We start from the raw sequence: 21,776 nt of genomic DNA on the forward strand, positions 1-21,776 counted from the left end.
CAAAAGGAAATTTGACAATTAAAGCCCGGAAACACGTCTTTTACACTAACAAATACGTGTGGTTTCGTAAATATTTCTTGCCTTTGATACATGAAAACATCTATGAGAAACAAATAATGGAGAGAGGATAACATTTTCTATGGGATTTAAGTGTGATAGAGGGATTCGTTTAACAAGCACACAAAAAAAACAATGGGGTAAATATATAAGGGAACAGAAGCTGAAACGGCTCGAACAACACATTGAAACGACTCGAAAAAGAGGTTGAAACGGCTTTAGAAGCATGTACCGGCTTAAGCCAACTGAAACGGCTCGGCACAGCTGAAACAGCTTAAAAAGCAGTTGAGACGGCACAATGAAAAGGGGGAAACGACTTGGCTTGCAGTGGTGGGGTCCACGTGTGTACGGTAACGGCTCGGCTCCAACCCAAGGACACGGCTTGGCTCACTAAAGGTACTCGGCTAAGTTCTTTCAACAGGAGCCGAATGAAACGACTCGGGTAAGTTCTTTCAGCAAGGATTTGACACGTGGCGTTCTCTGAAACGCCTTCAAGCCGTTACAGCATTTGTCGGACACGTGGCTTCCTCTGGTTGGCTGGGCGTTGAAAGGATTCCTTGTGCCGTTTCATTTTGTGGAAACGGCTTGACGAGGGGTGTCCTTTGGCCGTTTTGAAAAAGACGGCGTGGTCTTGGCCAATCTCGTGATTTTCCCAAATATAATTATGAGTTATGAGAGTTTAACTTTTTTTTTTAATAATTTTTTTTTATCAGAAACAATTTATATTTATAATTATGAGTTATGAGAGTTTAACTGTTATATCTATTTTCCATTTACAATAACTTATCGTTCAACCGTACCAGCCAGGTGATCAAAACAAAACCCTAGTCGCAGCTCACCCACCACCACCAATGGCATCGCCGGAGAAGCGATGCCTCTACGAAGTCCTCAACCTCCCCCGCGACTGCACCGCCGACGAGATCCGCTCCGCCTACCGCAAACTCGCCCTACAACGCCACCCTGACAAACTCATCAAATCCGGCATCCCAGAATCCGAAGCCACCGCCTCTTTCCAAGAGCTCGTCAACGCCTACGAGGTCCTATCCGACGCGCGTGAGCGCGCCTGGTACGACTCTCACCGCTCCCAAATCCTCTTCTCCGGCACCACTTCCTCCTCCTCCGCCGTTGTCCCCGATCTCTTCACTTTCTTCTCAAATTCCGTTTATTCCGGTTTTTCCGATAAAGGTAAGGGCTTTTATAAAGTGTACGGTGATGTGTTTGATAAGATTTACATGAATGAGTTGAATTATGCCAAGAGGTTAGGGTTAGGTAATGTGGTTAAGGAGGCTCCGGTTATGGGGAATTTGGAGAGTGTGTATGAGCAGGTGAATGCGTTTTATGGTTATTGGTTAGGGTTTGTGACGGTTATGGATTTTGTTTGGGCTGATGAGTATGATGTGATGAGTGGGCCGAATCGGAAGTCGAGGCGGTTGATGGAGGAGGAGAATAAGAAGATTAGGAAAAGAGCGAGGAGGGAGTATATCGAGACGGTGCGGGGGTTGGCGGAGTTTGTTAAGAAGAGGGATAAGAGAGTGATTGATATGCAGATGAAGAGGAGTGTTGAGATGGAGAAAAAGAGAGAGGAAGAACGGGTGAAAAAGGCGGAAATGGCGAGACTGAAGGCGGAGAGAGCGAGGGCGTATGAGGAGCCCGAGTGGGCGAAGGTGGAGGATGACGTGGCGGAAGACGTCGCGGAAGAGGAGGAAGAGGGTGTGAGGAAGAATGAGTTGTATTGTGTGGCGTGTGGGAAGAAGTTTAAGAGTGATAAGCAGTGGAAGAATCATGAGCAGTCGAAGAAGCATAAAGATAAAGTGGCGGAGTTGAGGGAAGCTTTCGGAGAAGAAGATCAAGATAATGAGGATGACGATGAGGATGCGGATGATAATAATGATAATGGTGGTGGGGATGCGGATGGGTTTGTGTCGGCTGATGAGGTGGAAAAGTTAAAAGAACAATTTGAAGGTGTTGAAATACAGACGGAAGAAAAAGGGGATGAGCAAGAAAGCCAGTCAGAGGAGGAGTTTGTTGATGTTAATAATGGTGGAAAGGGAATGGATGATGATGATGATGATGATAAAGAAAAAGAAGAAGAAGATGATGATGATGAAAAAGAAGATGATGATGATGAGAATAGTGTTTTGAAAGCGATGTTAAATAACAGAAAGAATATTGGATCGATGAGGAAGCCGAAGAAGGTTTATGTAGAAGTTGAAGCCGAAGAAGAGGTGGACTTGATGGAGTACAATAATGTGAAAGGTAGAAGAAAGAGGAGAGGCAGGAAAGAAACTGCTAAACGAGATGAATATGAAGAAGAACAAGAAAGAATTGATAAACCCGAGATAAGTAGTAAAGCTGAGGTGGATGAGAAACGTGAGGACGGATTACACACCGAGGAACCATCTTGTGCAGACAATGAGAACAATGGCGGAGGAGATGATGGGCCTGCTGGAAAGAGTAAGGTTTCAAAGCAAGCTCCTGCGGTTAAAGTTACCAGTAAAAAGGAGGCGAAATCTAAAGCGAAAAATCTCCCCAAAGGAAAGAAGCAGAAGGTATTGCGGCTATCACTTAAGATTCATGTTAACATAGTTTATTAACTTGTACACTGTTTTTGTCTGAGATCATGTTATGTCTTGTCTGATTACAGGCAACCTCAAGAAATTCTGGGAATGAATGCGATACTTGTGGAGCAGACTTTGATTCAAGGTATGAGGTTAAGACGTTATGTGTTGCATCATAGCATGCCTCTTTTATCTGTTGGCAGTTGGGCTTATTATGGTTGCTTATGTGGCAGGACCAAGTTACATAAACATTTGAATGACACGGGTCATGCTACAATCAAGTCACGTTGACAATGAAGTCGATAGAAATTGCCGATATTACACTCTCTATGAGGATCTCGGTGGTTTGAATGGTATCAGTTTTGTTTAAAGTTATACCTTTGATAGAGTAGGATTCTACTTATTGGTGATATCAACAGAAAAGATGCTAAGTGCATTATAGTTGTATTGAATTGATATGGAGGATAAAATGTTTGTTATTTGTTATAAAAGGGTAATTGTTCACTTGCTTCATTACATGTATGATATTTCTATCCATTATTGGTTCTAACTGATACATTTGTTACATCTCAAAGCCAAATTTCACAATTTTCATAATCAAAGAAATATAGGAAAGTCTTAAAATTGTCAACTGTCAGAGTTTGGATCGGTTTTGAGGTCAAACTATGAGCAAAATTGCGACGGTTTCACCATTGTAAATTAAAATCAATTTGTTGAGAATTCAAAGTGAATCAAATTTAATTGTTAGGGGGGTCGGGGCGCCCAGTGATAGTAAAGCATGAAGGATTGTGATCACCCCGCCGCAAGGGGTGTGATCATGGCAGTGATAGTGATGGGCGTAATGTGTGTCTCGGCTGCGAAGTTTGGGTGTGTGCTGTTTCAACCGTTAAGATTGGTTGTGGGTTTATATGTGTTGGTGGGATAGGTGTTGCAAGTGTTTTAGTGATGGTGTGATGAAAGGCGATGAAATAAGGTGTCAGATTATGAATGGGTGGTACCCTTAGTGCCCTTACCAATGGTTCGGGCTTATAATTAAAAAAAAAAAACATAAAATGCGATCATAATGAAAAATGCTATAATGTCCCAACAATTAAAACTTAAATAACTCTTATGTAGTATTGTTAAGCACAAACCAATCATGTGTATATTCAAACTAAAATCAACTTAAGACCAAAGTAAAAAAAAAAGAAAAGAAAAAAAGCCATCTCTGTTGGTTAAAACTTGTTTACGAGTATAAACTGTAAACCAAATTGTTAGGTTCGTATGAAAATTCCAATAACGACTGTCTCCAAAAGAAAACGACACTGATCGTAAAACTATACTGATAACAGGTTCTATAGTTTCAAACCAAACCACAAATGCCCCTAATTTAATATAAGCACAAAGTCATAACCAAGTTACAAAAATAACAGTTGTCATTTGACTTGAGAAAGTCAAAAGCATAAATCTAAGTTGAGAAATGAGAGCTACTAGGTCTAGGACAAGTTGTTCAAGCAACTTTTTGTTTAAATAATAATAATATATATACACATATGATTTAAGGTTGCAATCATAACGGTTTTGTAGCAGCCTCCTGTATATAAGCAACAGCTTCATCTTCTGACAGTTGTTTCCCCTGTACAAGTCCTCTAACCAAGGTGTCTGCATATCCTTTAGCTGGTGCACAAATTGGTATCTTCCCAGACTTAAATCCCTCAACATGAGCATGAGTGCACCTGAATTTGAATAATAACAGTTGTAATATCTTAAAAAGATGTAAATTTTCTAGGAAAACGAGCTTACGTCATTGTTAGGATTGGAAGGTCATTCTCCTTCCCTAAGTAAACAACATTATGGTACCAACCGTCCTGCACAAAACCAACATTCCGTAAACATTGGGAATTGAATCTCGTTTGACTCTTGAAAGTCAACTCGAAAATTTTTTAGTGTTGTACCTTGAGAGCTTCCAAAGAAATATTCTTTTCATATTCAATGGAATCCAAAGCATTCAGGTCAAAGAAAGGAGAACTTGTGTCCGTACGGACATTTTCCTGAAGCAGAACATCATTAAACTGCTCGAGACTGCATAAATTTTCAAATCAAAATCAATGAAGGATAGATATAGAAATATGCAAGTATTAGAAAAATTAAAAGAGTTAATTACTGTTTTCGTCCTTGTGGTTTGTCAAAAATCACTATTTCAGTCCATTAGTTTAAAAATTGTGATTTCAGTCCCTGTGGTTTCACTTTCGTAACCATTTCAGTCCACCTCGTAACCATTTCAGTCCCTGTATTTAACAGAATAAGTGGATTGCAATGGTTACGAAAGTGAAACCACAGGGACTGAAATGGTTACGAAAGTGAAACCATAAGGACTGAAATCGCAATTTTTAAACTAATAGACTGAAATAGTGATTTTTGACAAACCACAGGGACGAAAACAGTAATTAACTCAAATTAAAATTTTTAGGTAACATACGTGATCCTGTAAAGGCACATAAAAGTTTTTTCCTGATTGTTAATTTCAGGATTAAGGAAAGCAACACCTCCAGGACCCCAAGTAACAGTACTCTCTCTACCGAAGAATAAACGGTGAGGAACCGTCTTCCACATGACCTCTGTTGGCTTCGTTTTATCCACGGACCCTCGACATGGCCTTTTCATGCCTTCTGCCTGCAAATTAGGTTAAAACAAGGGGTAAAAGGGTATTTTCACTTTTGGATAATGATTGTTATTGATCAGTTTCAACGATTCATGAAGCTGTTTTACCTGGCCACCTTGTATATAACAAAGGAATCTTGACTCACTCATGTTTGATCCAAAAGAGGCATACCAAACATGGATTTTCGATAACTCAGATCTCCAGGCTTGAGAAGAAGTGGCGGTCGTGACTTTATCTAGATTTAGTTGCAAATTATTAGATTAAAAAGATAAATAAAATCAACGATTTTCGGAAGTGGATAAGTTAAGTTAACCTGCACCATCAACGTCTTCACTGAGATTCAGTTTCGAAAGTGGTATTGTAACATCCTCTTCAAGATCCCCTGAATTTGGACCATCGTCATATTCATCTTCTGATTGCGAGCTATAATACTGGAACCACATCGCGGAAAGAATATACCCCAATTGTTTAAGCTAAAATTGACAGTAATGATAAAAAAATAAAGTAGAATTGCAAAACTGCCACCTGAAGTTGTAGTGTTACTTTGGTGGTCAACTCTTCAGGCAATTTGTCTGCTAGTATTGGCCAAAATGCACTTAATTCCTCACGAACCTGAACAAATGTGAAGTGTGCATAAAAATGACTTACCATTAGTTTTCATAAGAAAGAGGAGATGCTGAAAATTTCCTAAATGGATATATCCATGGGCATTAAATCTTACCGCTTTGATCACTCTCCATGTGGATTCAAATGGATAAACCTCAACGGATTCAGCGATAGGTTTGTCTTCTAGCAACATTTCCACACAAGCAGCTGCTGAATTTGCTAATGAGTTGAGATTGTATCCTCCTTCTAATGCCATGATGATCTTTCCCCCACTAAACTTCATCAGCTACACAACACACCAAACACCAAAAATACCGTTAAATATATATGTTCCATGAAGTTATTTTGTTTTACTTAAAAGGCAACATTTCACTCTTCTAAATCACGTAACATTAAGAACATGCTATTTATGTAAAACTGGGAATACGTTCCTAGATTATATGATGCTGACCTTTTTCAACAGTATAGAATAACCATGTGGCGTGATACGACAGCCTCCAAGAGGGTCACCAATGGCTGCTCAATGACACAAATTAGAGTTTCGTAAATATATACACACATATATATATTATGTTCTCTGACAGTTGGTAGAGCTGACCTGCATCAAATCCTGCTGAGATTATAATTATGTCGGGGTTGAATTCTCGTGCAACTGGGATTAATATATGGTCCCAAACAGCGATATAATCTGCATCCCCACACTGACCATTCTCCCATGGAACATTTATATTATATCCAGCACCAGCTCCCTCACCGATCATGATGTGTGAACCATCATCACCCGTAGGATAAAAACTCCCATACTCATGCCTGCACGTTTGCAGTGAATTATAAATAAGCATGACAAAGATATGTGTTTTACAAACATATATTAGGACGAGTAAAAAAGAAAATCAAGTATGATACCTGTGAACAGAAAAGAACAGCACTCGCGAGTCTTTCCAAAACATCTTTTGAGTACCATTTCCGTGATGGACGTCCCAATCAACAATCAATATCTTGTTGATACCTAATTCCTAAAACATAACAAGATTTAGCTTACTTAATGATGCATTAAAGTCATGTGCACACACGTTAATGATACACAGATACATATAGCTCTCACTTTTTGGTTAAGAAGAAAGCAGGTTGCAATTGCAACATTGTTAAATAGACAAAATCCCATTGGTTCACTTTCTTCTGCATGGTGTCCAGGAGGTCGAACAATAGCAAAGGCGGAGTTAAGTTCCCCTTTTGCAACTTTCTTAGCAGCCTATTGAACAGATCTTTCGTTAACACTTAAACAGTCATATTAAAGATATCATATAACATGTATTTACAAACATGCATAAGAGCCCCTCACCTCAAGCACGGAGCCAGCAGCAAGATAAGCAGACTCTGATGAACCTTCATTGAAATGTATCGAATTGTATCTAGCAGCCACCCTATTTCTTTTTGAAGCCATCTTTTCGGAGCTTATAGTCTTGATCAGATTAATGTGATTGTTAGTATGAACTGCAGCTATATATTTGTCTTCCACTTCTTTGGCATCAAAGATCACGCATCTGAAAGACAAGTTACCAAACCAGATACACCATGAACACACCACAAAGCCAATTTAACACTGCATTCCATGATCCATCAATCAAAAAGTGTAAAAAAAAAACATTTGAAGAACCAGATCTAATCCACACATAAATTTACTTGCTTTACTGCACTGCAGTACAGTAAAAGTGTAAAACACAGTAAATATCTCCTGCAAATGTTGGTGTTTTTACTAAAAATGTGTCTCAAAATGCAAATATTATTATATTTCCACTAAAATTGACTAAAATCACACAATCATATCCCTAACAAGTCCACCAAACACTAAATCATTTACAATTTCAACTACCTAACCCTAGAATTCCCCTAAAATCGCTAAAAACCACAACAAAACAAGCTTACAGATACATATACTCAACGTATCCAGTGTGTAAACGAACTAACCTCTGATGAATTCCAGCAGACGTGAGTTTGTTCCAAATAGAACGAATGCGATCGGGATTTTCGGGATGAATTTCGCCTTTAGGTGTTGAATGCTTGCACATCCGTTCATCGTAGACCAGTCCAACACGACGTCGTTCACTCGGCTCAGTTCCGTTGCTTTGATCAGGCGGAAACTCCATTGATTTACACAGAAAAATGGAGGAGAAAACTGAGAAAGGGAGGTTTGAAATTTGAAACAAGAATATGAAAAGCTTTGAGTCCTACTAAAAAGGAACCCAAGTGATGATTGACTTTTTTTTCCATTGTTTGTTTGACCACACAAATTTTGGGATTTTAGAAATATTATTTGATAGTTGTTTATTATTTGACTAGGTTACTAACCCGTGTATTATTCGGGTTGATCTATAAAAATGATAAAATTCTTAAAATTGTAACATGAATGTTTAATACTCGGTGTTATTTTAATTTTTTTTAAATATGTGGCAAGGATCATAAAATAAAAATGTAGTAGAAATAGAAGAGTGGGTTACAAGTTTGGAAAACATGTAATAAAACCTAATGATCAAACCAATAACTAATACAATTCAAAATCATCTGTATCAATAACAAACACAAATTGAAAATTACCAAAAGTTTTGAGTTGCAAATTAGAAACCTAAAACTGATCAAAGAAATGAATCACCACCCATTTGCAAATCAACCTTAAGTTAAAGTTCACCTTATTTCTTATATTCATGATATCATGCCAAGCAGCATGGCACCAATTTTGGATTGTCACAAGAAGACTTGCACCCAATGCAAGTCTTACTTCACTCGTAATGAATGGACATTGGTACACACATCACTACCACGAGATATGTAATTACCGCCATACCTATAAATTTTAACAATTGTTCCATGTAATATATAGTACAAGTCACTAACACGACTTTGATTGTAACTTATAATACAAACATATTAAATAATATACGGGCAAGCAACATAAACTTGAATTACAAACTGACGAATTCATGTCACTTTAGGTAATCGTCCAGTTCCATGAGCAAGATCAAGCTTTAACAAACCAGTGATTAAATTACGTGTTTTCTTATATTCTACATCTTGGGAACCAACTCGAATTTATCTCGAAATCACGCAGAGTCAGAATTGAAATTATATCATATTTGTAATCAAAGTAACACATCAATCATATACACACCACATGCTAAAAAAATCACATACAAATCTATACGACATGAACAAAAACTATCACAAAATTGTTAATAGGTATCATTAGAATTTGTAATGTTATTCAATCAAGTGAATTGGTTCAGTTTATGCTTATGCTAAAACTTCCTAGTCAAGATCAATAAGCAGATAACCATAAGCGATTTAATTTAACTTAAAAGTACCGTCAATTGTTGGGTCATATAACATGATTCTTACCTAAAGTTTTGAACCGATAATCTTAATTGGGCACGACAGTAGGTAGTTGATAGTTAAAATATTGTATCCATCACTTATATAACTCCATTAGGCGAGATTGAAATAAGAGATAGATTAAATTTGAATTTGAAATCTGAAATCTGAACTACATTACTAACCAGAAACGCTTCCTAATCGGGATGAATGAGTTATTTTGTGAACGGGATTTGATATGCAATTGAGAAAAAAAATGGAAACGAACGCCATATTAGGAAGAGAATACGACTATACGAGCTATATGTGGGATTCTTTTTTATACGTAGGTTTCTGACTGGGTATGTAAGTTATAGCATAAAAATTTGAAAGATATTTTATGTTTATAAAATGATTACGGTTACAACTTTTTAATGTGTTGTATATTAAAAAAACAACAATTGAAAGTTAGTTATAAAGAACTATATTTATATGATATTGTTTTTATATTATTCTATAACTGTTTGTATTATAATAATGCGAAAAAAGATCAAATACAAAGTCCCTTATCATACAAAACGTACGAATAGGGTGAAAAGGTAAAAAAAACACGATGGCATTTTCGTAATTATTTACTCCTACAGTAATTATCAAAATTACCCTACAAATGATCTTATAGGGTAATTTTGTAAAATGTTCTTGTAGATTAATTTTGATCTTGTAAGGTAATTTTGTAAAATGATCTTGTAGGGTAATTTTGATTTTCTAGAGTATCATAATTACTCTACAAATGATCTTGTATGGTAATTTTGATCTTGTAAGATAATTTTGATCTTGCAGGGTAATTTTGTAAAGTATCATAATTACTCTACAAGTGTATCAAAATTACTCTGCAAGTTTCAAAATTACCTGTCAAGGACATTTTACAAAATTACCCTACAAGATCATAATTACCCTACAGGAACAAAATTACCCTACAAGACCATTTGTAGAGTAATTTTGATAATTACCCTACGAGCAAATAATTACGAAAATGTCACCGCGTTTTTTTGCTTTTTCATCCTTTAGTACGTTTTTAGGATAAGGTTGTTTGTACATAAACTTAACTCATAATAATGCATCTACAAAATTTGTAATTAATTAACGTTTTTGATTTAGTCAATTTTCTTACCACACAAATCACTAAACATCGAACACCCCGTGTTATATAGAGAGAGAGAAGGAGATATCCTCTCTAAGTTCAATCCACCAATTTGAGTAAATTGAAGGTGAAATTGGTGTGATATTTTTTGCATGCTTGAATATCTTGAGCCCTTGACATCATCTAAACCTAAGGTATGTGGTGGAATCTCATATGATGAGTTTTACTGGGGAAGGGTTTAAGAAAGATGAGAGTCTAGTATGAAATCCTAGCAAATGAATGTAAATGATGTTGTAATAGTGTTTAAAATCATCATGTTTGTTGGTATTTGTGAAGTAATTGAATAATTTAGAGATTTTGTTAAGTTTTCATGCATGTTATTAAGTGGTTTTTAACTTAGGAATGAAATCCAGCTCTTGCATGATTAATTTGACGATTTGCTTTATAACTTGAAATTTTGTGTTAACTTGACACCAATGAATGTATGAAATTGTTGGTTGTAAATGATATGGTGTATTGTGGACACACCGAGTAATTTGTTAGTCCTGTAAATAATGCCTACCAAGTGTTTGGTGATATGCTTACATGAAAAGTGATTATGATTAACCTTTGAAAACCTTGGTGAAAGTCTCATGAATGATTGTAAGTAACCATTGATGAGAAAGCTATGAATGATTATGTGTTCTAATGACCACTTGGGTTGGAAACTATAGGAAACTTAAGTGAGGCTTCAGGAAGCCAAGCCGGAAAGGAAGCTCGTCTAAGGTACGTAACTACATTGTTACGATTTACTAAGTTGCTATGTTGTTAATATTAAACACTATCAAGAAGTTGAACTAAAGACCCTTTGGGTAGGGCTGTAAACGAACCGAATGAACACGAACAAGGCCTTGTTCATGTTCGTTCGTTAAGGAAATAAATGTGTTCACGAACGGTTCATGAACTCTTACCGAACGAGATTTTATGTTCGTGTCCGTTCATTAAGGAAATAAGTGTGTTCACGAACGGTTCACGAACACAAACGAACGCAAATATATATGGCGAACTCGAGGAAGGATACAGGTGGATAGCCCAGAGAGTAGCACTGGAACTTGAATCCCTTATTGTGGAATGGAGGTCGATCACATTCGTCGATGTAAATAATGAGAAAGGAAAGAGAAATGATGCATAAACAATGTGAAATAGGGTTTCTTAATTTAATTATTAGGGTAATAAAATAAATAAAAGTCTAATAATATAAAAGTAAAGATAAAATATATGAAAGTACAAAAATCTTTAATTAAAGCACAAACATACAAACATAAACGAACGCAAATGAACGAATGTTCCTGAACACGTTCAAGAACACCTTACCGAACGTTCACGAACACGGTTGAACGAACAAGACCCATGTTTATGTTCGTTCATTTAACTAACCGAACAAAATTTTTTGTTCATGTCCGTTCGTTTGTTAAACGAACGGACATAAACAAACTTCCCGTCGAATGGTTCACGAACTGTTCGCTGAACGTTCAGTTCATTTACAGCCCTACCTTTGGGTCATGTGGTAAGTGTGTCTTAATAAAACCGAAGTATAAGTGACCTGTGGGGTCATAGAAGCGGAGGTATTGCATAGCATGAAAATAACCATAGTCGTGGACCATGGTTGGGATAAAATGATATATTTGCCATTAATGGTCTATGGGGCCATGATAGGTTGATTAAAAAGGATTTGGTCATTCTTAACTTTATTACTTTTGGGAGAGAATCAAATAGTAACTTTATTTTGGCTTTATTTGGGCAAGATAAATGTACCTCTCTTATTACTTTTTGGGAGATAATCAAATAGTAACTTTATTTTGGCTTTATTTGGGCAGGATAAATGTACCCTCTTATTACTTTTTGGGAGAGAATCAAATGATAACTTTATTTTGGCTTTATTTGGACAGGATAAATGTACCCCTCTTATTACTTTTTGGAAGAGAATCAAATAGTAACTTTATTTTGGCTAGGAATGATAGGAAGCAATAGAATTATGATATGTGGCAAAATTTAAAATAAAGGAAAGGGTATTTTATTCAATTCTACCCTATCTTCTCCCTTCTTTTCCCCCTGTAACTTCAAAACCCACCATCTTCAACCTTTTCTTCACTTTCTATCACACCAATCACTACATTATAGTGCGATTTTCGTCACCAATCAGTGATTCAAACACCCAATCAACGTGTTCTTCAACTTTTTTGAAGAAATCCAGTTTAATTTCTTACAATATCTCATTTTTCCCCTGTAAGTTTGAAGCGAATTACTCGATTCGTTCGATTCGATCGCTGATAAGTGTTTCTAACATTCAATTTTTGTCAATCGGTGTAGAAATCAGAAGAAATTGGCTTTGATCTATGTAAGAATTTTTTGGATTGCATTTTTACGATCCGGGTTTTTGAATTGAGTTATTGCGTTTTACGATCTTGGCTGGGGTCCGGGGGCAGCGCCCCTGGGAGCAGGGTCTAAGGGGCGGCATCTGTCACACCCCAATTGATGGCGAAAACATCGGGATGAGACGAACAAATCGCTCAAAAGCATCATAACACTAATAGTGACAATATAGATTAAATCAATTTCATAATGCTAAAATGTCATACAAGATTCCAACATTTTATCAAAAATAGTTCAAAACATTGTTTTCTTGATCACTTCGTCATTAGAACAGGATGAAGTTAGAATGATGTTGGGTTGTTAAGCATAGGTCATGGTGTTAGTTGTAGAATTATGTTACTAGAATGAACGGAATTGAATATGTTTAGTGTGTGTATATAACTAGATGATCATGTGGTTGTATGCTTATTGCATCGTGAGTATGAAATGTATTTAGTGTCATTAGTATAGTCTACTATAATGACATGGATGTATGAGGTTAAGTCGAAAGTTCATACGATAAATCGATGACTTTCTGAAAGTCAACTGTGCATAAGTAGCAATGTTAGACTTCTTGTCACAATTGTAATGTTATAGAAAGTTATATGATGCGTGTTATATCCATATGTGTTATATGTGATGACGTGATGAATTATATGAGTTTGAAAAGACTGCCTTATGGAAATATGGCTTATGCTTGTTAGAATTGACTAATGAAAGTCAAATGTGAAACATGAATTTGATATGATCGTTAGTATGTACAATCATGTATGCTAACAAGAACGTGAATGCGATGACATGAAAGTACAGGGATCATGTCAAGATGGATGGAAGCATGGAAGGCTAAGGGTCAAAAGGAGGCGAGGAAATGGATGCGAATACGGACACTTAAGGTAAGTGATTTCCGAAATCACTTCTTATTTATAAATGAAGTTTGGTATGTTGTATATAAAGAACCATGTAAGAAGTTACAGGTAAGGGTAAGTACCAAGGTAAGTTCATATGAACTTCGTATATCCTTGATGTAAATTAGGTTGATAGTCTCATCATGTTAATGGAATGTCATCATGTTACTGAAGTGTTCATCATGTTAATGGAATGTCATCATGTTACTGACATCATGTTAATGGAATGTTCATCATGTTACTGGAATGTTCATCATGTTAATGGAATGTTCAGCATGTTACTGAAATGTTCATCATGTTAATGGAATGTTCATCATGTTACTGAAATGTTCATCATGTTAATGGAATGTTCATCATGTTATTGAAGTGTTCATCATGTTAATGGAATGTTCATCATGTTACTGAAATGTTCATCATATTAATGTAATGTTCATCATGTTACTTGAATGTTCATCATGTTAATGGAATGTTCATCATGTTACTGAAATGTTCATCATGTTAATGTAATGTTCATCATGTTACAGGAATGTCCATCATGTTAATGGAATGTTCATCATGTTAATGGAATGTTCATCATTTTACTGAAATGTTCATCATGTTACTGGAATGTTCATCATGTTACTGCAATGCTCATCATGTTACTAAAATGTTCATCATGTTACCGAAATGTTCATCATGTTTGTTGGAAGTTAGTCGGTTATGTTTAATTGCTATTGCATCGATTTGTGTTAATATGTTTGTAGGTAAGGCTCCATTTACGAATAAGTGAATGTGACTTGTATGTATGTAGATATGGAACTGTAGCGTGTGTAAGTAGTGTGAACTTGTATGTACGCACATATGAATGGGATACGTATGAATGTACTTAGATATATGAAAGTGTATACACGTGTTGTAATCTAATGATTGTAGATCACTGGTATACGTATATGTGAAGATGTGGGTTTTCAATATGTTTGAGATTACGTATTCCTAACCATGTTACTATTGAGAATGAAATGGAGTGCAGGTATGGGAACGTCGGACTCTCGAGGAATTGATGTTAGACTCGAGTAAATAAAATTGGGAGGATGTTTCAATGGAATACCTTACGTAGTTAGAATGTGATATAACCTTTTAAGTATATGTATTAAATTATATATGATGTCACCATGTACTAACATGTTGGTTATATATGGTGACCGCAAGTTAGTCAGATATTCATGATCGACAAGTGAACGAGGGTCGAGTTGAAGATCATGGATTGTACGGGAAAGCGGTCACGTTGTTTGTAATTATTTGTTAACACAGTTACATTAAATAAATGATGAATGATGTATTCATGTTAAAAGGGTTGACCTAAACGGTATTCAAGTATGTTAGAGTAGTTAAAAGAAAGAAATTTTATGGTACATTTTTCGCTGCGTCGTTTTGGGTCAAATCATGATTAGGGTCTTACACCTACTTTAAGAGATTTTATCCTCGAAATCTAAAAGGAAGACTTTTGAAAAGATGACATCTAAAGATTCAAAAGAGAGAATAGATGAGACTTTGATCATAATGTTTTGTTTAAGGAAATTGTTTTCATGAATACATCACATAGCATATAGTTTCACATAGCATATAAAAAGTTCGATTAGCTCCACATAGCATAATCATGAATTTCACGTAGTGTCACATGTAAAATGAAAGCATCATAAATTTAATTTGTTCACGAGAGATTATCATTATTTGTTTTAGATTGCGAAGACAGTGCGATTCGTGTCTCCAAGCTTGAAATGAAAGTAACGTTCAAATATAAAAACACATTAAAATTAAGATAACATAAAAGAGATTTAACGTAAAACGTGGATTGTCACGGAACGTAACATAAGACCATTCCAAAGTAAAACGAATTCCTTTTCGAGTTAAGGAAACATGCTTTGGCGTAATAGACAAATACTGTCATCGAGAAGCGACTAACGATATTTATCCTTCCAGTTACTACACGTCCTTAATCGATTGGGAAAATCGAAACTTTGGCGAGATTGAAAATCAAAGAGTGGGACTAGTTAACAAGATGCGAGTTTCACCTCTAACTTGGTAACATCGTACCCTAGTGTGGTTGGTACTTATCAAAAGATAAGGGTCCACTAGAATATGAAATGGAAATTCCCTTCAAGATTTGGATATCAATCCTAACTTGAGGGTAGATTTCGTGCAAAATACAAAGTATAGCTGAGTGAAAGTTATCACCAATTGTGGGAATCGCCCCTATTTTGGTGAGTCGTTTCGATTGTGTTACAAGAGTGTCTTCAAAGCCTCCAAGTGTGTATTGTGTTAGCCTTAGGAAAGGCATGTATATTTAAAAGACCAAAGAGAATAGAATAGAGGCAAGCAAGATAAAAGGGAAGTAGTTTTAAAGAACACATAGTGAGGAAGTTCCTAAACTATAGACTAGGTAAAAACATCCCTACTTTCCCCAATTCCTTATAGTTATTGCTCTGATACTAATCTGTCACACCCCAACCGATGGCGGAAACATCGAGATGAGACGCACAAATCGCTCAAAAGCATCATAACACTAATAGTGACAATATAGATTAAATCAATTTCACAATGCTAAAATGTCATACAAATTCCAACATTTTATCAAAAATAGTTCAAACATTGTTTTCTCGATCACTTCGTCTATCAACCTGCAACATGTATTAAAATAACATCAACAAAATGTTAGCGAGTATACAAGTTTGATACATAGCATAAAATAGAATAAAATAGTTTAACGTGCTCATATCCAACATGAATAAAATGATACAAGTTAATAGTTATGCCGAAACGATGTTACTCTATATACTCAAACCCAAGAATCCAATGCAATTAACATAGCCTATCCCAAGAGTTTAGCGGGAGGTAAAATAGAATAAACTTAACAATACCCAAAAGAATAGCGGGTGGGGCGTTACAACCTATAGCATATGCATAGTACCATAATTGTTAAGGTAGGCTTGCGGACAAGTTAATGAACGTATAGTCATGAAATGTTTACATTAGCATCACATGTATATCAAGCATTAAATCGTTCCATGTATAAATTTGGATAGAGTGTGAATAAACAAGCTTCAAGTGTTGTGTAATTTGAATATGGAATACATGTTGCACCCAAAGTGTTTAAAACGAAAATGGGATCGAGTATACTCACATTGATTGCGTAAGAGAATTCCTCGAATTATCGCACGAGTAAGGATTGGGAAAAGTCTAAGAGAATAAACGAGAGAGTTTAACCTAGATATTAAAATTCAACATAAATGATTTAGTTTATTTCTACAAATTAGATAATAATCCCAGTGTTGATGGTTTATAAATTAATAATTAAATATCTCATTAATTAACATTTAAAAGTATTATATGAATTTATTTATAATTTATTACATTATTAATCCTTTTAAAATTATTAAAGGAAAAGAATTACAACAAAATATGTTAAAAAAAAAAAGAAAAGTGAAACTTAAAAAGATAAACTGTTGCAAGTTAGTTGAGTTGTAGTTTCCGCTATATCTATCACTACAAATAATACCAAAACAAGCTTTGTAATATTCAATGTGTAAAAGAAGTGACCTTTGAGGAATTCCAGCAGACGTGAGTTTGTTCCAAACAGCACGAATACGATCGGGGTTTTCTGGATGAATTTCGCGTTTAGGTGTTGAATACTTGCACATTCTTACATCGTAAACCAAACCCACACGACGTCGTTCAGTTCCGTTACTGTGATCAGGTGGAAACTCCATTGATTGGAGAGGAGAGTGAGGTCCGAAATATGAAATTTCTGTATATTATTTGTCAAACAAGTCAATAACATGGAATTGAAAAAGGTCAGGATAAATGTACCCATATTATTAGTTTTGGGGAGAGAATCAAATAGTAACTTTATTTTGGCTTTATTTGGGCAGGATAAATGTACCTCTCTTATTACTTTTTGGGAGAGAATCAAATAGTAACTTTATTTTGGCTTTATTTGGGTAGGATAAATGCACCCTCTTATTACTTTTTGGGAGAGAATCAAATGGTAACTTTATTTTGGCTTTATTTGGACAGGATAAATGTACCCCTCTTATTACTTTTTGGAAGAGAATCAAATAGTAACTTTATTTTGGCTAGGAATGATAGGAAGCAATAGAATTATGATATGTGGCAAAATTTAAAATAAAGAGAAAGAATATTTTATTCAATTCTACCTTATCTTATCCCTTCTTTTTCCCTCTGTAACTTCAAAACCCACCATTTTCAAAACCCACCATTTTCAAAACCCACCATCTTCAACCTTTTCTTCACTTTCTATCACACTAATCACTACATTATAGTGCGATTTTCGTCACCAATCAATGATTCAAACACCCAATCAATGTGTTCTTCAACTTTTTTGAAGAAACCCAGTTTAATTTCTTGCAATGTCTCATTTCCCCCCTGTAATTTTGAAGCGAATTACTCGATTCGTTCGATTCGATCGCTGATAAGTGTTTCTAACATTCAATTTTTGTCTATCGGTGTAGAAATCAGAAGAAATTGGCTTTGATCTATGTAAGAATTTTTTGGATTGCATTTTTACGATCCGGGTTTTTGAATTGAGTTATTGTGTTTTACGATCTTGGCTGGGGTCCGGGGGCAGCGCCCCTGGGAGCAGGGTCCAAGGGGCGGCATCTGTCATACCCCAACCGATGGCGGAAACATCGGGATGAGACGAACAAATCGCTCAAAAGCATCATAACACTAATAGTGACAATATAGATTAAATCAATTTCATAATGCTAAAATGTCATACAAGATTCCAACATTTTATCGAAAATAGTTAAAAACATTGTTTATTCTAGATGGGTTTCTAGGTTCATCCTAGCTTGTTTTCTTGATCACTTCGTCTATCAACCTGCAACATGTATTAAAATAACATCAACAAAATGTTGGCAAGTATACAAGTTTGATACATAGCATAAAATAGAATAAAATAGTTTAACGTGCTCATATCCAACATGAATAAAATGATACAAGTTAATAATTATGCCGAAACGATGTTACTCTCTATACTAAAACCCAAGAATCCAACGCAATTAACATAGCCTATGTGACAACCCGAACTTCCAAGGTTAGTATCTTTCAGTTTCGTGATTCCGATCCCTCACTATTCCTTCTTTACACGTTCTTTACTTTAGTGAGTCTGTTAAAAACACTCGTAACTTTAATAGATTTGTTTAACGTAAATGGTTGGGTGTGATTGAGTGTGTAAGTTGGTTAATATTGCGTCTGGTAGTGTTTGGGCCGCGTCTATCGTTAAACCACATTGAACCGATCACGAGCGCTATTGGGCCGCCGCCGTTTTTAAATATACTCGGCCCACATTTTAAATAAAACTCGGCCCAACCCTCCTCTCTCTCTTTTATGTATACGTGAACACATAAGTGTGAGGCACAACCCTTTTGCAATATTACAAACCCTAAACATCTTCCCCCTCTCTTGCGAACGACGACAATATTCGAATCATCATCACCCGAAACCCTTTTTTCTCCCTGATACTCAGGTATGTTTGGTGTAATAATTATAGATTATTTGGTTGTGCTATGTATTGCATGATTAATAGATAACATGAAACTGGTTGTTGGGATGTATTTGTCAAAGCATGTATGATTAATTAATATGCACATGTTAGGGGTTCAATATGATGATGATTTATCCGATGTGAAACTGTTGTATAATAAAGACTAGGGTTCATGAATCCCAATCCTTCACATGCGCCACCAAATATTGATGATGATGATGATGATCGATGTTGTTTAAAAAGAAATTGTGCTGCATGTGTTTATTAATTCTTTTCAACATGTTTGGATGTATATAGTGATGATGGCTGAATAATAATTCACGTGTCCCTCTTTTGATGATGATCTGATGAGTTATTATTACCCTTGAACACTTAGCCATTCATCTCCACTTTGCCGCCCAAGATTGTAGATATTGTGATGAGGTTTTAATTGATGACCAAAAATAATTAATTACCCTCATGTGATGTGTGAATTATTTTGATATTGATGACATGCCAATGTCTTCTCCTCTCTCGAAAATCAGGAAGTCTTCAATTAACTTTGTCATGTGATAATGTATGTTGATAAGATGGTTGTTGACCTTTCTTGGCTGCCGTGATGATAATGTATTCATAAAAAGTATGTATTGTTGATTGTGTTGTAAATTGGGCTGCACATTCATAAATAATACGCAACTTGATTTGGACTTAGGGATTTTCATGAATGGCATGTAAGTTATGTGGGCTTCACACTATTAATCGGGCCAACAAACAAACAAGGCCACCCGGCGACATCTGGGCCGTAACTATGTTGGAGAAGGGGGCAGCCGCATAAACAGTGTGGGCTGGGCTTAATGGGCCACACGCACACGCAATCAGCTGGTTAGCGACCTGTTATACTTGGGCTTGCATGTTCTTTGGCGGGCCTTAAGTAACCGGGGTCTCACAACTAACCCAATATAATAAGTACAGTGGGCCGAGGTATTCTTACAACTTGTGCCGATAAGATGTGAGGGCCATGTACATGCAGCACGTGTTTGAGAAATACATATGTGTTAGGTGCATATTGGTTTTGCGCGTTTTAGTGATCTATGAACATGTAGATATGGAGTTTGTGAATGCAAGTAAAGAAACCTTATGTGGTAATTGTATTTGATGGCAAATTATTTAAGTAGATGTGAATGCATATATATATATATGGGTGGGGTTCGGCTACAAAGTCTATTTTTCCTACAAAGTATACAAAGTCATAAAACACCACAATTTCAGCCATAAAACACACTCAAAACCCACGAATAACAAAGTGAAGATCACTAAAACACAATATCCAAACCTTATCAGTTCATAAAAACTTCAAACACACCCTCGTAGAACTATGAATATAAAACACAACATGATAATCAATATAAAACACACTAACATTAGTTATTCGATAATCAAAGCCTTATCATTCAAAACACAACACAAAACACATAAATATGACATTTTAGTAATCCCTACTTTGTTATTTGTGGGTTTTGAGTGTGTTTTATAGTTGAAATTATGGTGTTTTATGACTTTGTATACTTTGTAGGAAAAATAGACTTTGTAGCCAACTCCCACCATATATATATATATATCAATGCATGGGTACTATTGTGTGACAACTTGTTAACTTGGTTCACTTAAATCTTGAGTGGTGTGGAAGCACTAGGGTATTGCATGATCCTACATACGTGTACTTACGTTTTATATACATTAGGTTACGTGCAACAGACATAACATTTAACGCGTAAAAGTAACTAATCTTACCGAGCAAACCAAAGGTGAGTTCACTGCTCTTTTTCCAAGCATGCATCCCGGGGAGGGATATCGGGTAACGTTCCGGGGAGGAATGTCAGGTTATTGGGATGCTTGTTATTTTACTCAGTTTCTATCGTATAAGACCCCTTACATCTACCGATAGTTGCCGGGGAGGCAACGAGGTCATTAGTTGATAGCGCTATTAGGTTTGGCACCCTCACACCGTACCGGGGAGGACGGACATGAACTAATTTCCTTAAAGCATGACCAATGTTTTGATAGAGACATTGGGGTTGGGCAAATACATCTTGTAGCCATCTGCGGTAATCGAGTTAATAACAACATCAAATCAAATTATTGAAACTGTTGAACTGTTTTATACACATATCTGGTAACTAAACACGTTAACAAAACTTTGAACTCACCAGCGTTGTCTGATACACTTGTTGCATGCTCGCAGGTCGTTAGGTACTTGGATGGGAACTTGCTATCTGGATGGCTGGAGTGGTCATGGTCATGTCGCTGAGGATTGCCTAAATGTTATTTAGAAATTATCACATTTGGTTTTTGGAAATACATTAACAATGTTTGTCTATTGCTTCCGCTGAATCTGATAACTCTCGATAGACAATTATGATTGCTTAATTTAATAAACATAAACTTGGCGATGTTCTAATATTGGTTCAATGTGATTGGGGGCTTGGATCCTGGTACGTCACACACCTAGCGGGTTGTCCGCATGTGGTATTTTGGGGGTGTGACAGCCTATTCCAAGAGTTTAACGGGAGGTAAAATAGAATAAACTTAACAATACCCCAAAGAATAG

The 21,776-nt window shown here is 36.0% G+C and overlaps 2 protein-coding genes and 1 long non-coding RNA gene across 4 annotated transcripts; 1 reads left to right on the forward strand and 2 right to left on the reverse strand.

The window, feature by feature from the left end:
* The first annotated feature begins 825 nt into the window (after window positions 1-825).
* Window positions 826-3,131, forward strand: LOC110915731 (DNAJ protein JJJ1 homolog). Its single transcript, XM_022160474.2, has 3 exons — window positions 826-2,606; window positions 2,702-2,760; window positions 2,849-3,131. Exons 1-3 carry the CDS (start codon window positions 909-911, stop codon window positions 2,904-2,906), a joined length of 1,815 nt encoding a protein of 604 aa, XP_022016166.1. The 5' UTR covers window positions 826-908; the 3' UTR covers window positions 2,907-3,131.
* An 821-nt stretch (window positions 3,132-3,952) lies between these two features.
* On the reverse strand, window positions 3,953-8,102 carry LOC110915730 (histone deacetylase 5). 2 transcript variants are annotated; one of them, XM_022160473.2, is made up of 14 exons: window positions 7,831-8,102; window positions 7,205-7,406; window positions 6,968-7,114; window positions 6,769-6,878; window positions 6,461-6,672; window positions 6,314-6,378; window positions 5,978-6,148; window positions 5,782-5,868; window positions 5,576-5,687; window positions 5,364-5,491; window positions 5,074-5,267; window positions 4,550-4,676; window positions 4,398-4,462; window positions 3,953-4,330 (listed from the first exon to the last, which is right to left on the reverse strand). In XM_022160473.2, the coding sequence occupies exons 1-14, from the start codon at window positions 8,007-8,009 to the stop codon at window positions 4,165-4,167; spliced, it is 1,965 nt and encodes a 654-aa protein (XP_022016165.1). In that variant the 5' UTR covers window positions 8,010-8,102; the 3' UTR covers window positions 3,953-4,164. The 2 variants fall into 2 exon arrangements, with proteins under 2 accessions (XP_022016165.1, XP_022016164.1); XM_022160472.2 differs by having other exon boundaries at window positions 5,570-5,687.
* An 8,091-nt stretch (window positions 8,103-16,193) lies between these two features.
* LOC118488450 lies at window positions 16,194-16,889 on the reverse strand. The gene is made up of 2 exons (XR_004884798.1): window positions 16,805-16,889; window positions 16,194-16,301 (listed from the first exon to the last, which is right to left on the reverse strand). It is a non-coding gene; the product is annotated as an uncharacterized LOC118488450 (long non-coding RNA).
* Window positions 16,890-21,776: the final 4,887 nt, after the last annotated feature.

The sequence above is a fragment of the Helianthus annuus genome, chromosome 16 (genome assembly GCF_002127325.2).
Source record: "Helianthus annuus cultivar XRQ/B chromosome 16, HanXRQr2.0-SUNRISE, whole genome shotgun sequence".
NCBI lineage: Eukaryota > Viridiplantae > Streptophyta > Magnoliopsida > Asterales > Asteraceae > Helianthus > Helianthus annuus.

What these genes read in the sequence shown, in the direction of transcription:
- LOC110915730 (XM_022160472.2), bottom strand. Translation starts at nt 8,009, where the DNA reads ATGGAGTTTCCGCCTGATCAAAGCAACGGAACTGAGCCGAGTGAACGA. An exon ending in GCTTTCTTCTTAACCAAAAA is followed by an intron (nt 6,879 to 6,967) that starts GTGAGAGCTATA and finishes GTTATGTTTTAG; the next exon opens with GAATTAGGTATCAACAAGAT. An exon ending in CTCAGCAGGATTTGATGCAG is followed by an intron (nt 6,379 to 6,460) that starts GTCAGCTCTACC and finishes GTCATTGAGCAG; the next exon opens with CCATTGGTGACCCTCTTGGA.
- LOC110915731 (XM_022160474.2), top strand. Translation starts at nt 909, where the DNA reads ATGGCATCGCCGGAGAAGCGATGCCTCTACGAAGTCCTCAACCTCCCC. An exon ending in CCAAAGGAAAGAAGCAGAAG is followed by an intron (nt 2,607 to 2,701) that starts GTATTGCGGCTA and finishes GTCTGATTACAG; the next exon opens with GCAACCTCAAGAAATTCTGG. An exon ending in GGAGCAGACTTTGATTCAAG is followed by an intron (nt 2,761 to 2,848) that starts GTATGAGGTTAA and finishes CTTATGTGGCAG; the next exon opens with GACCAAGTTACATAAACATT.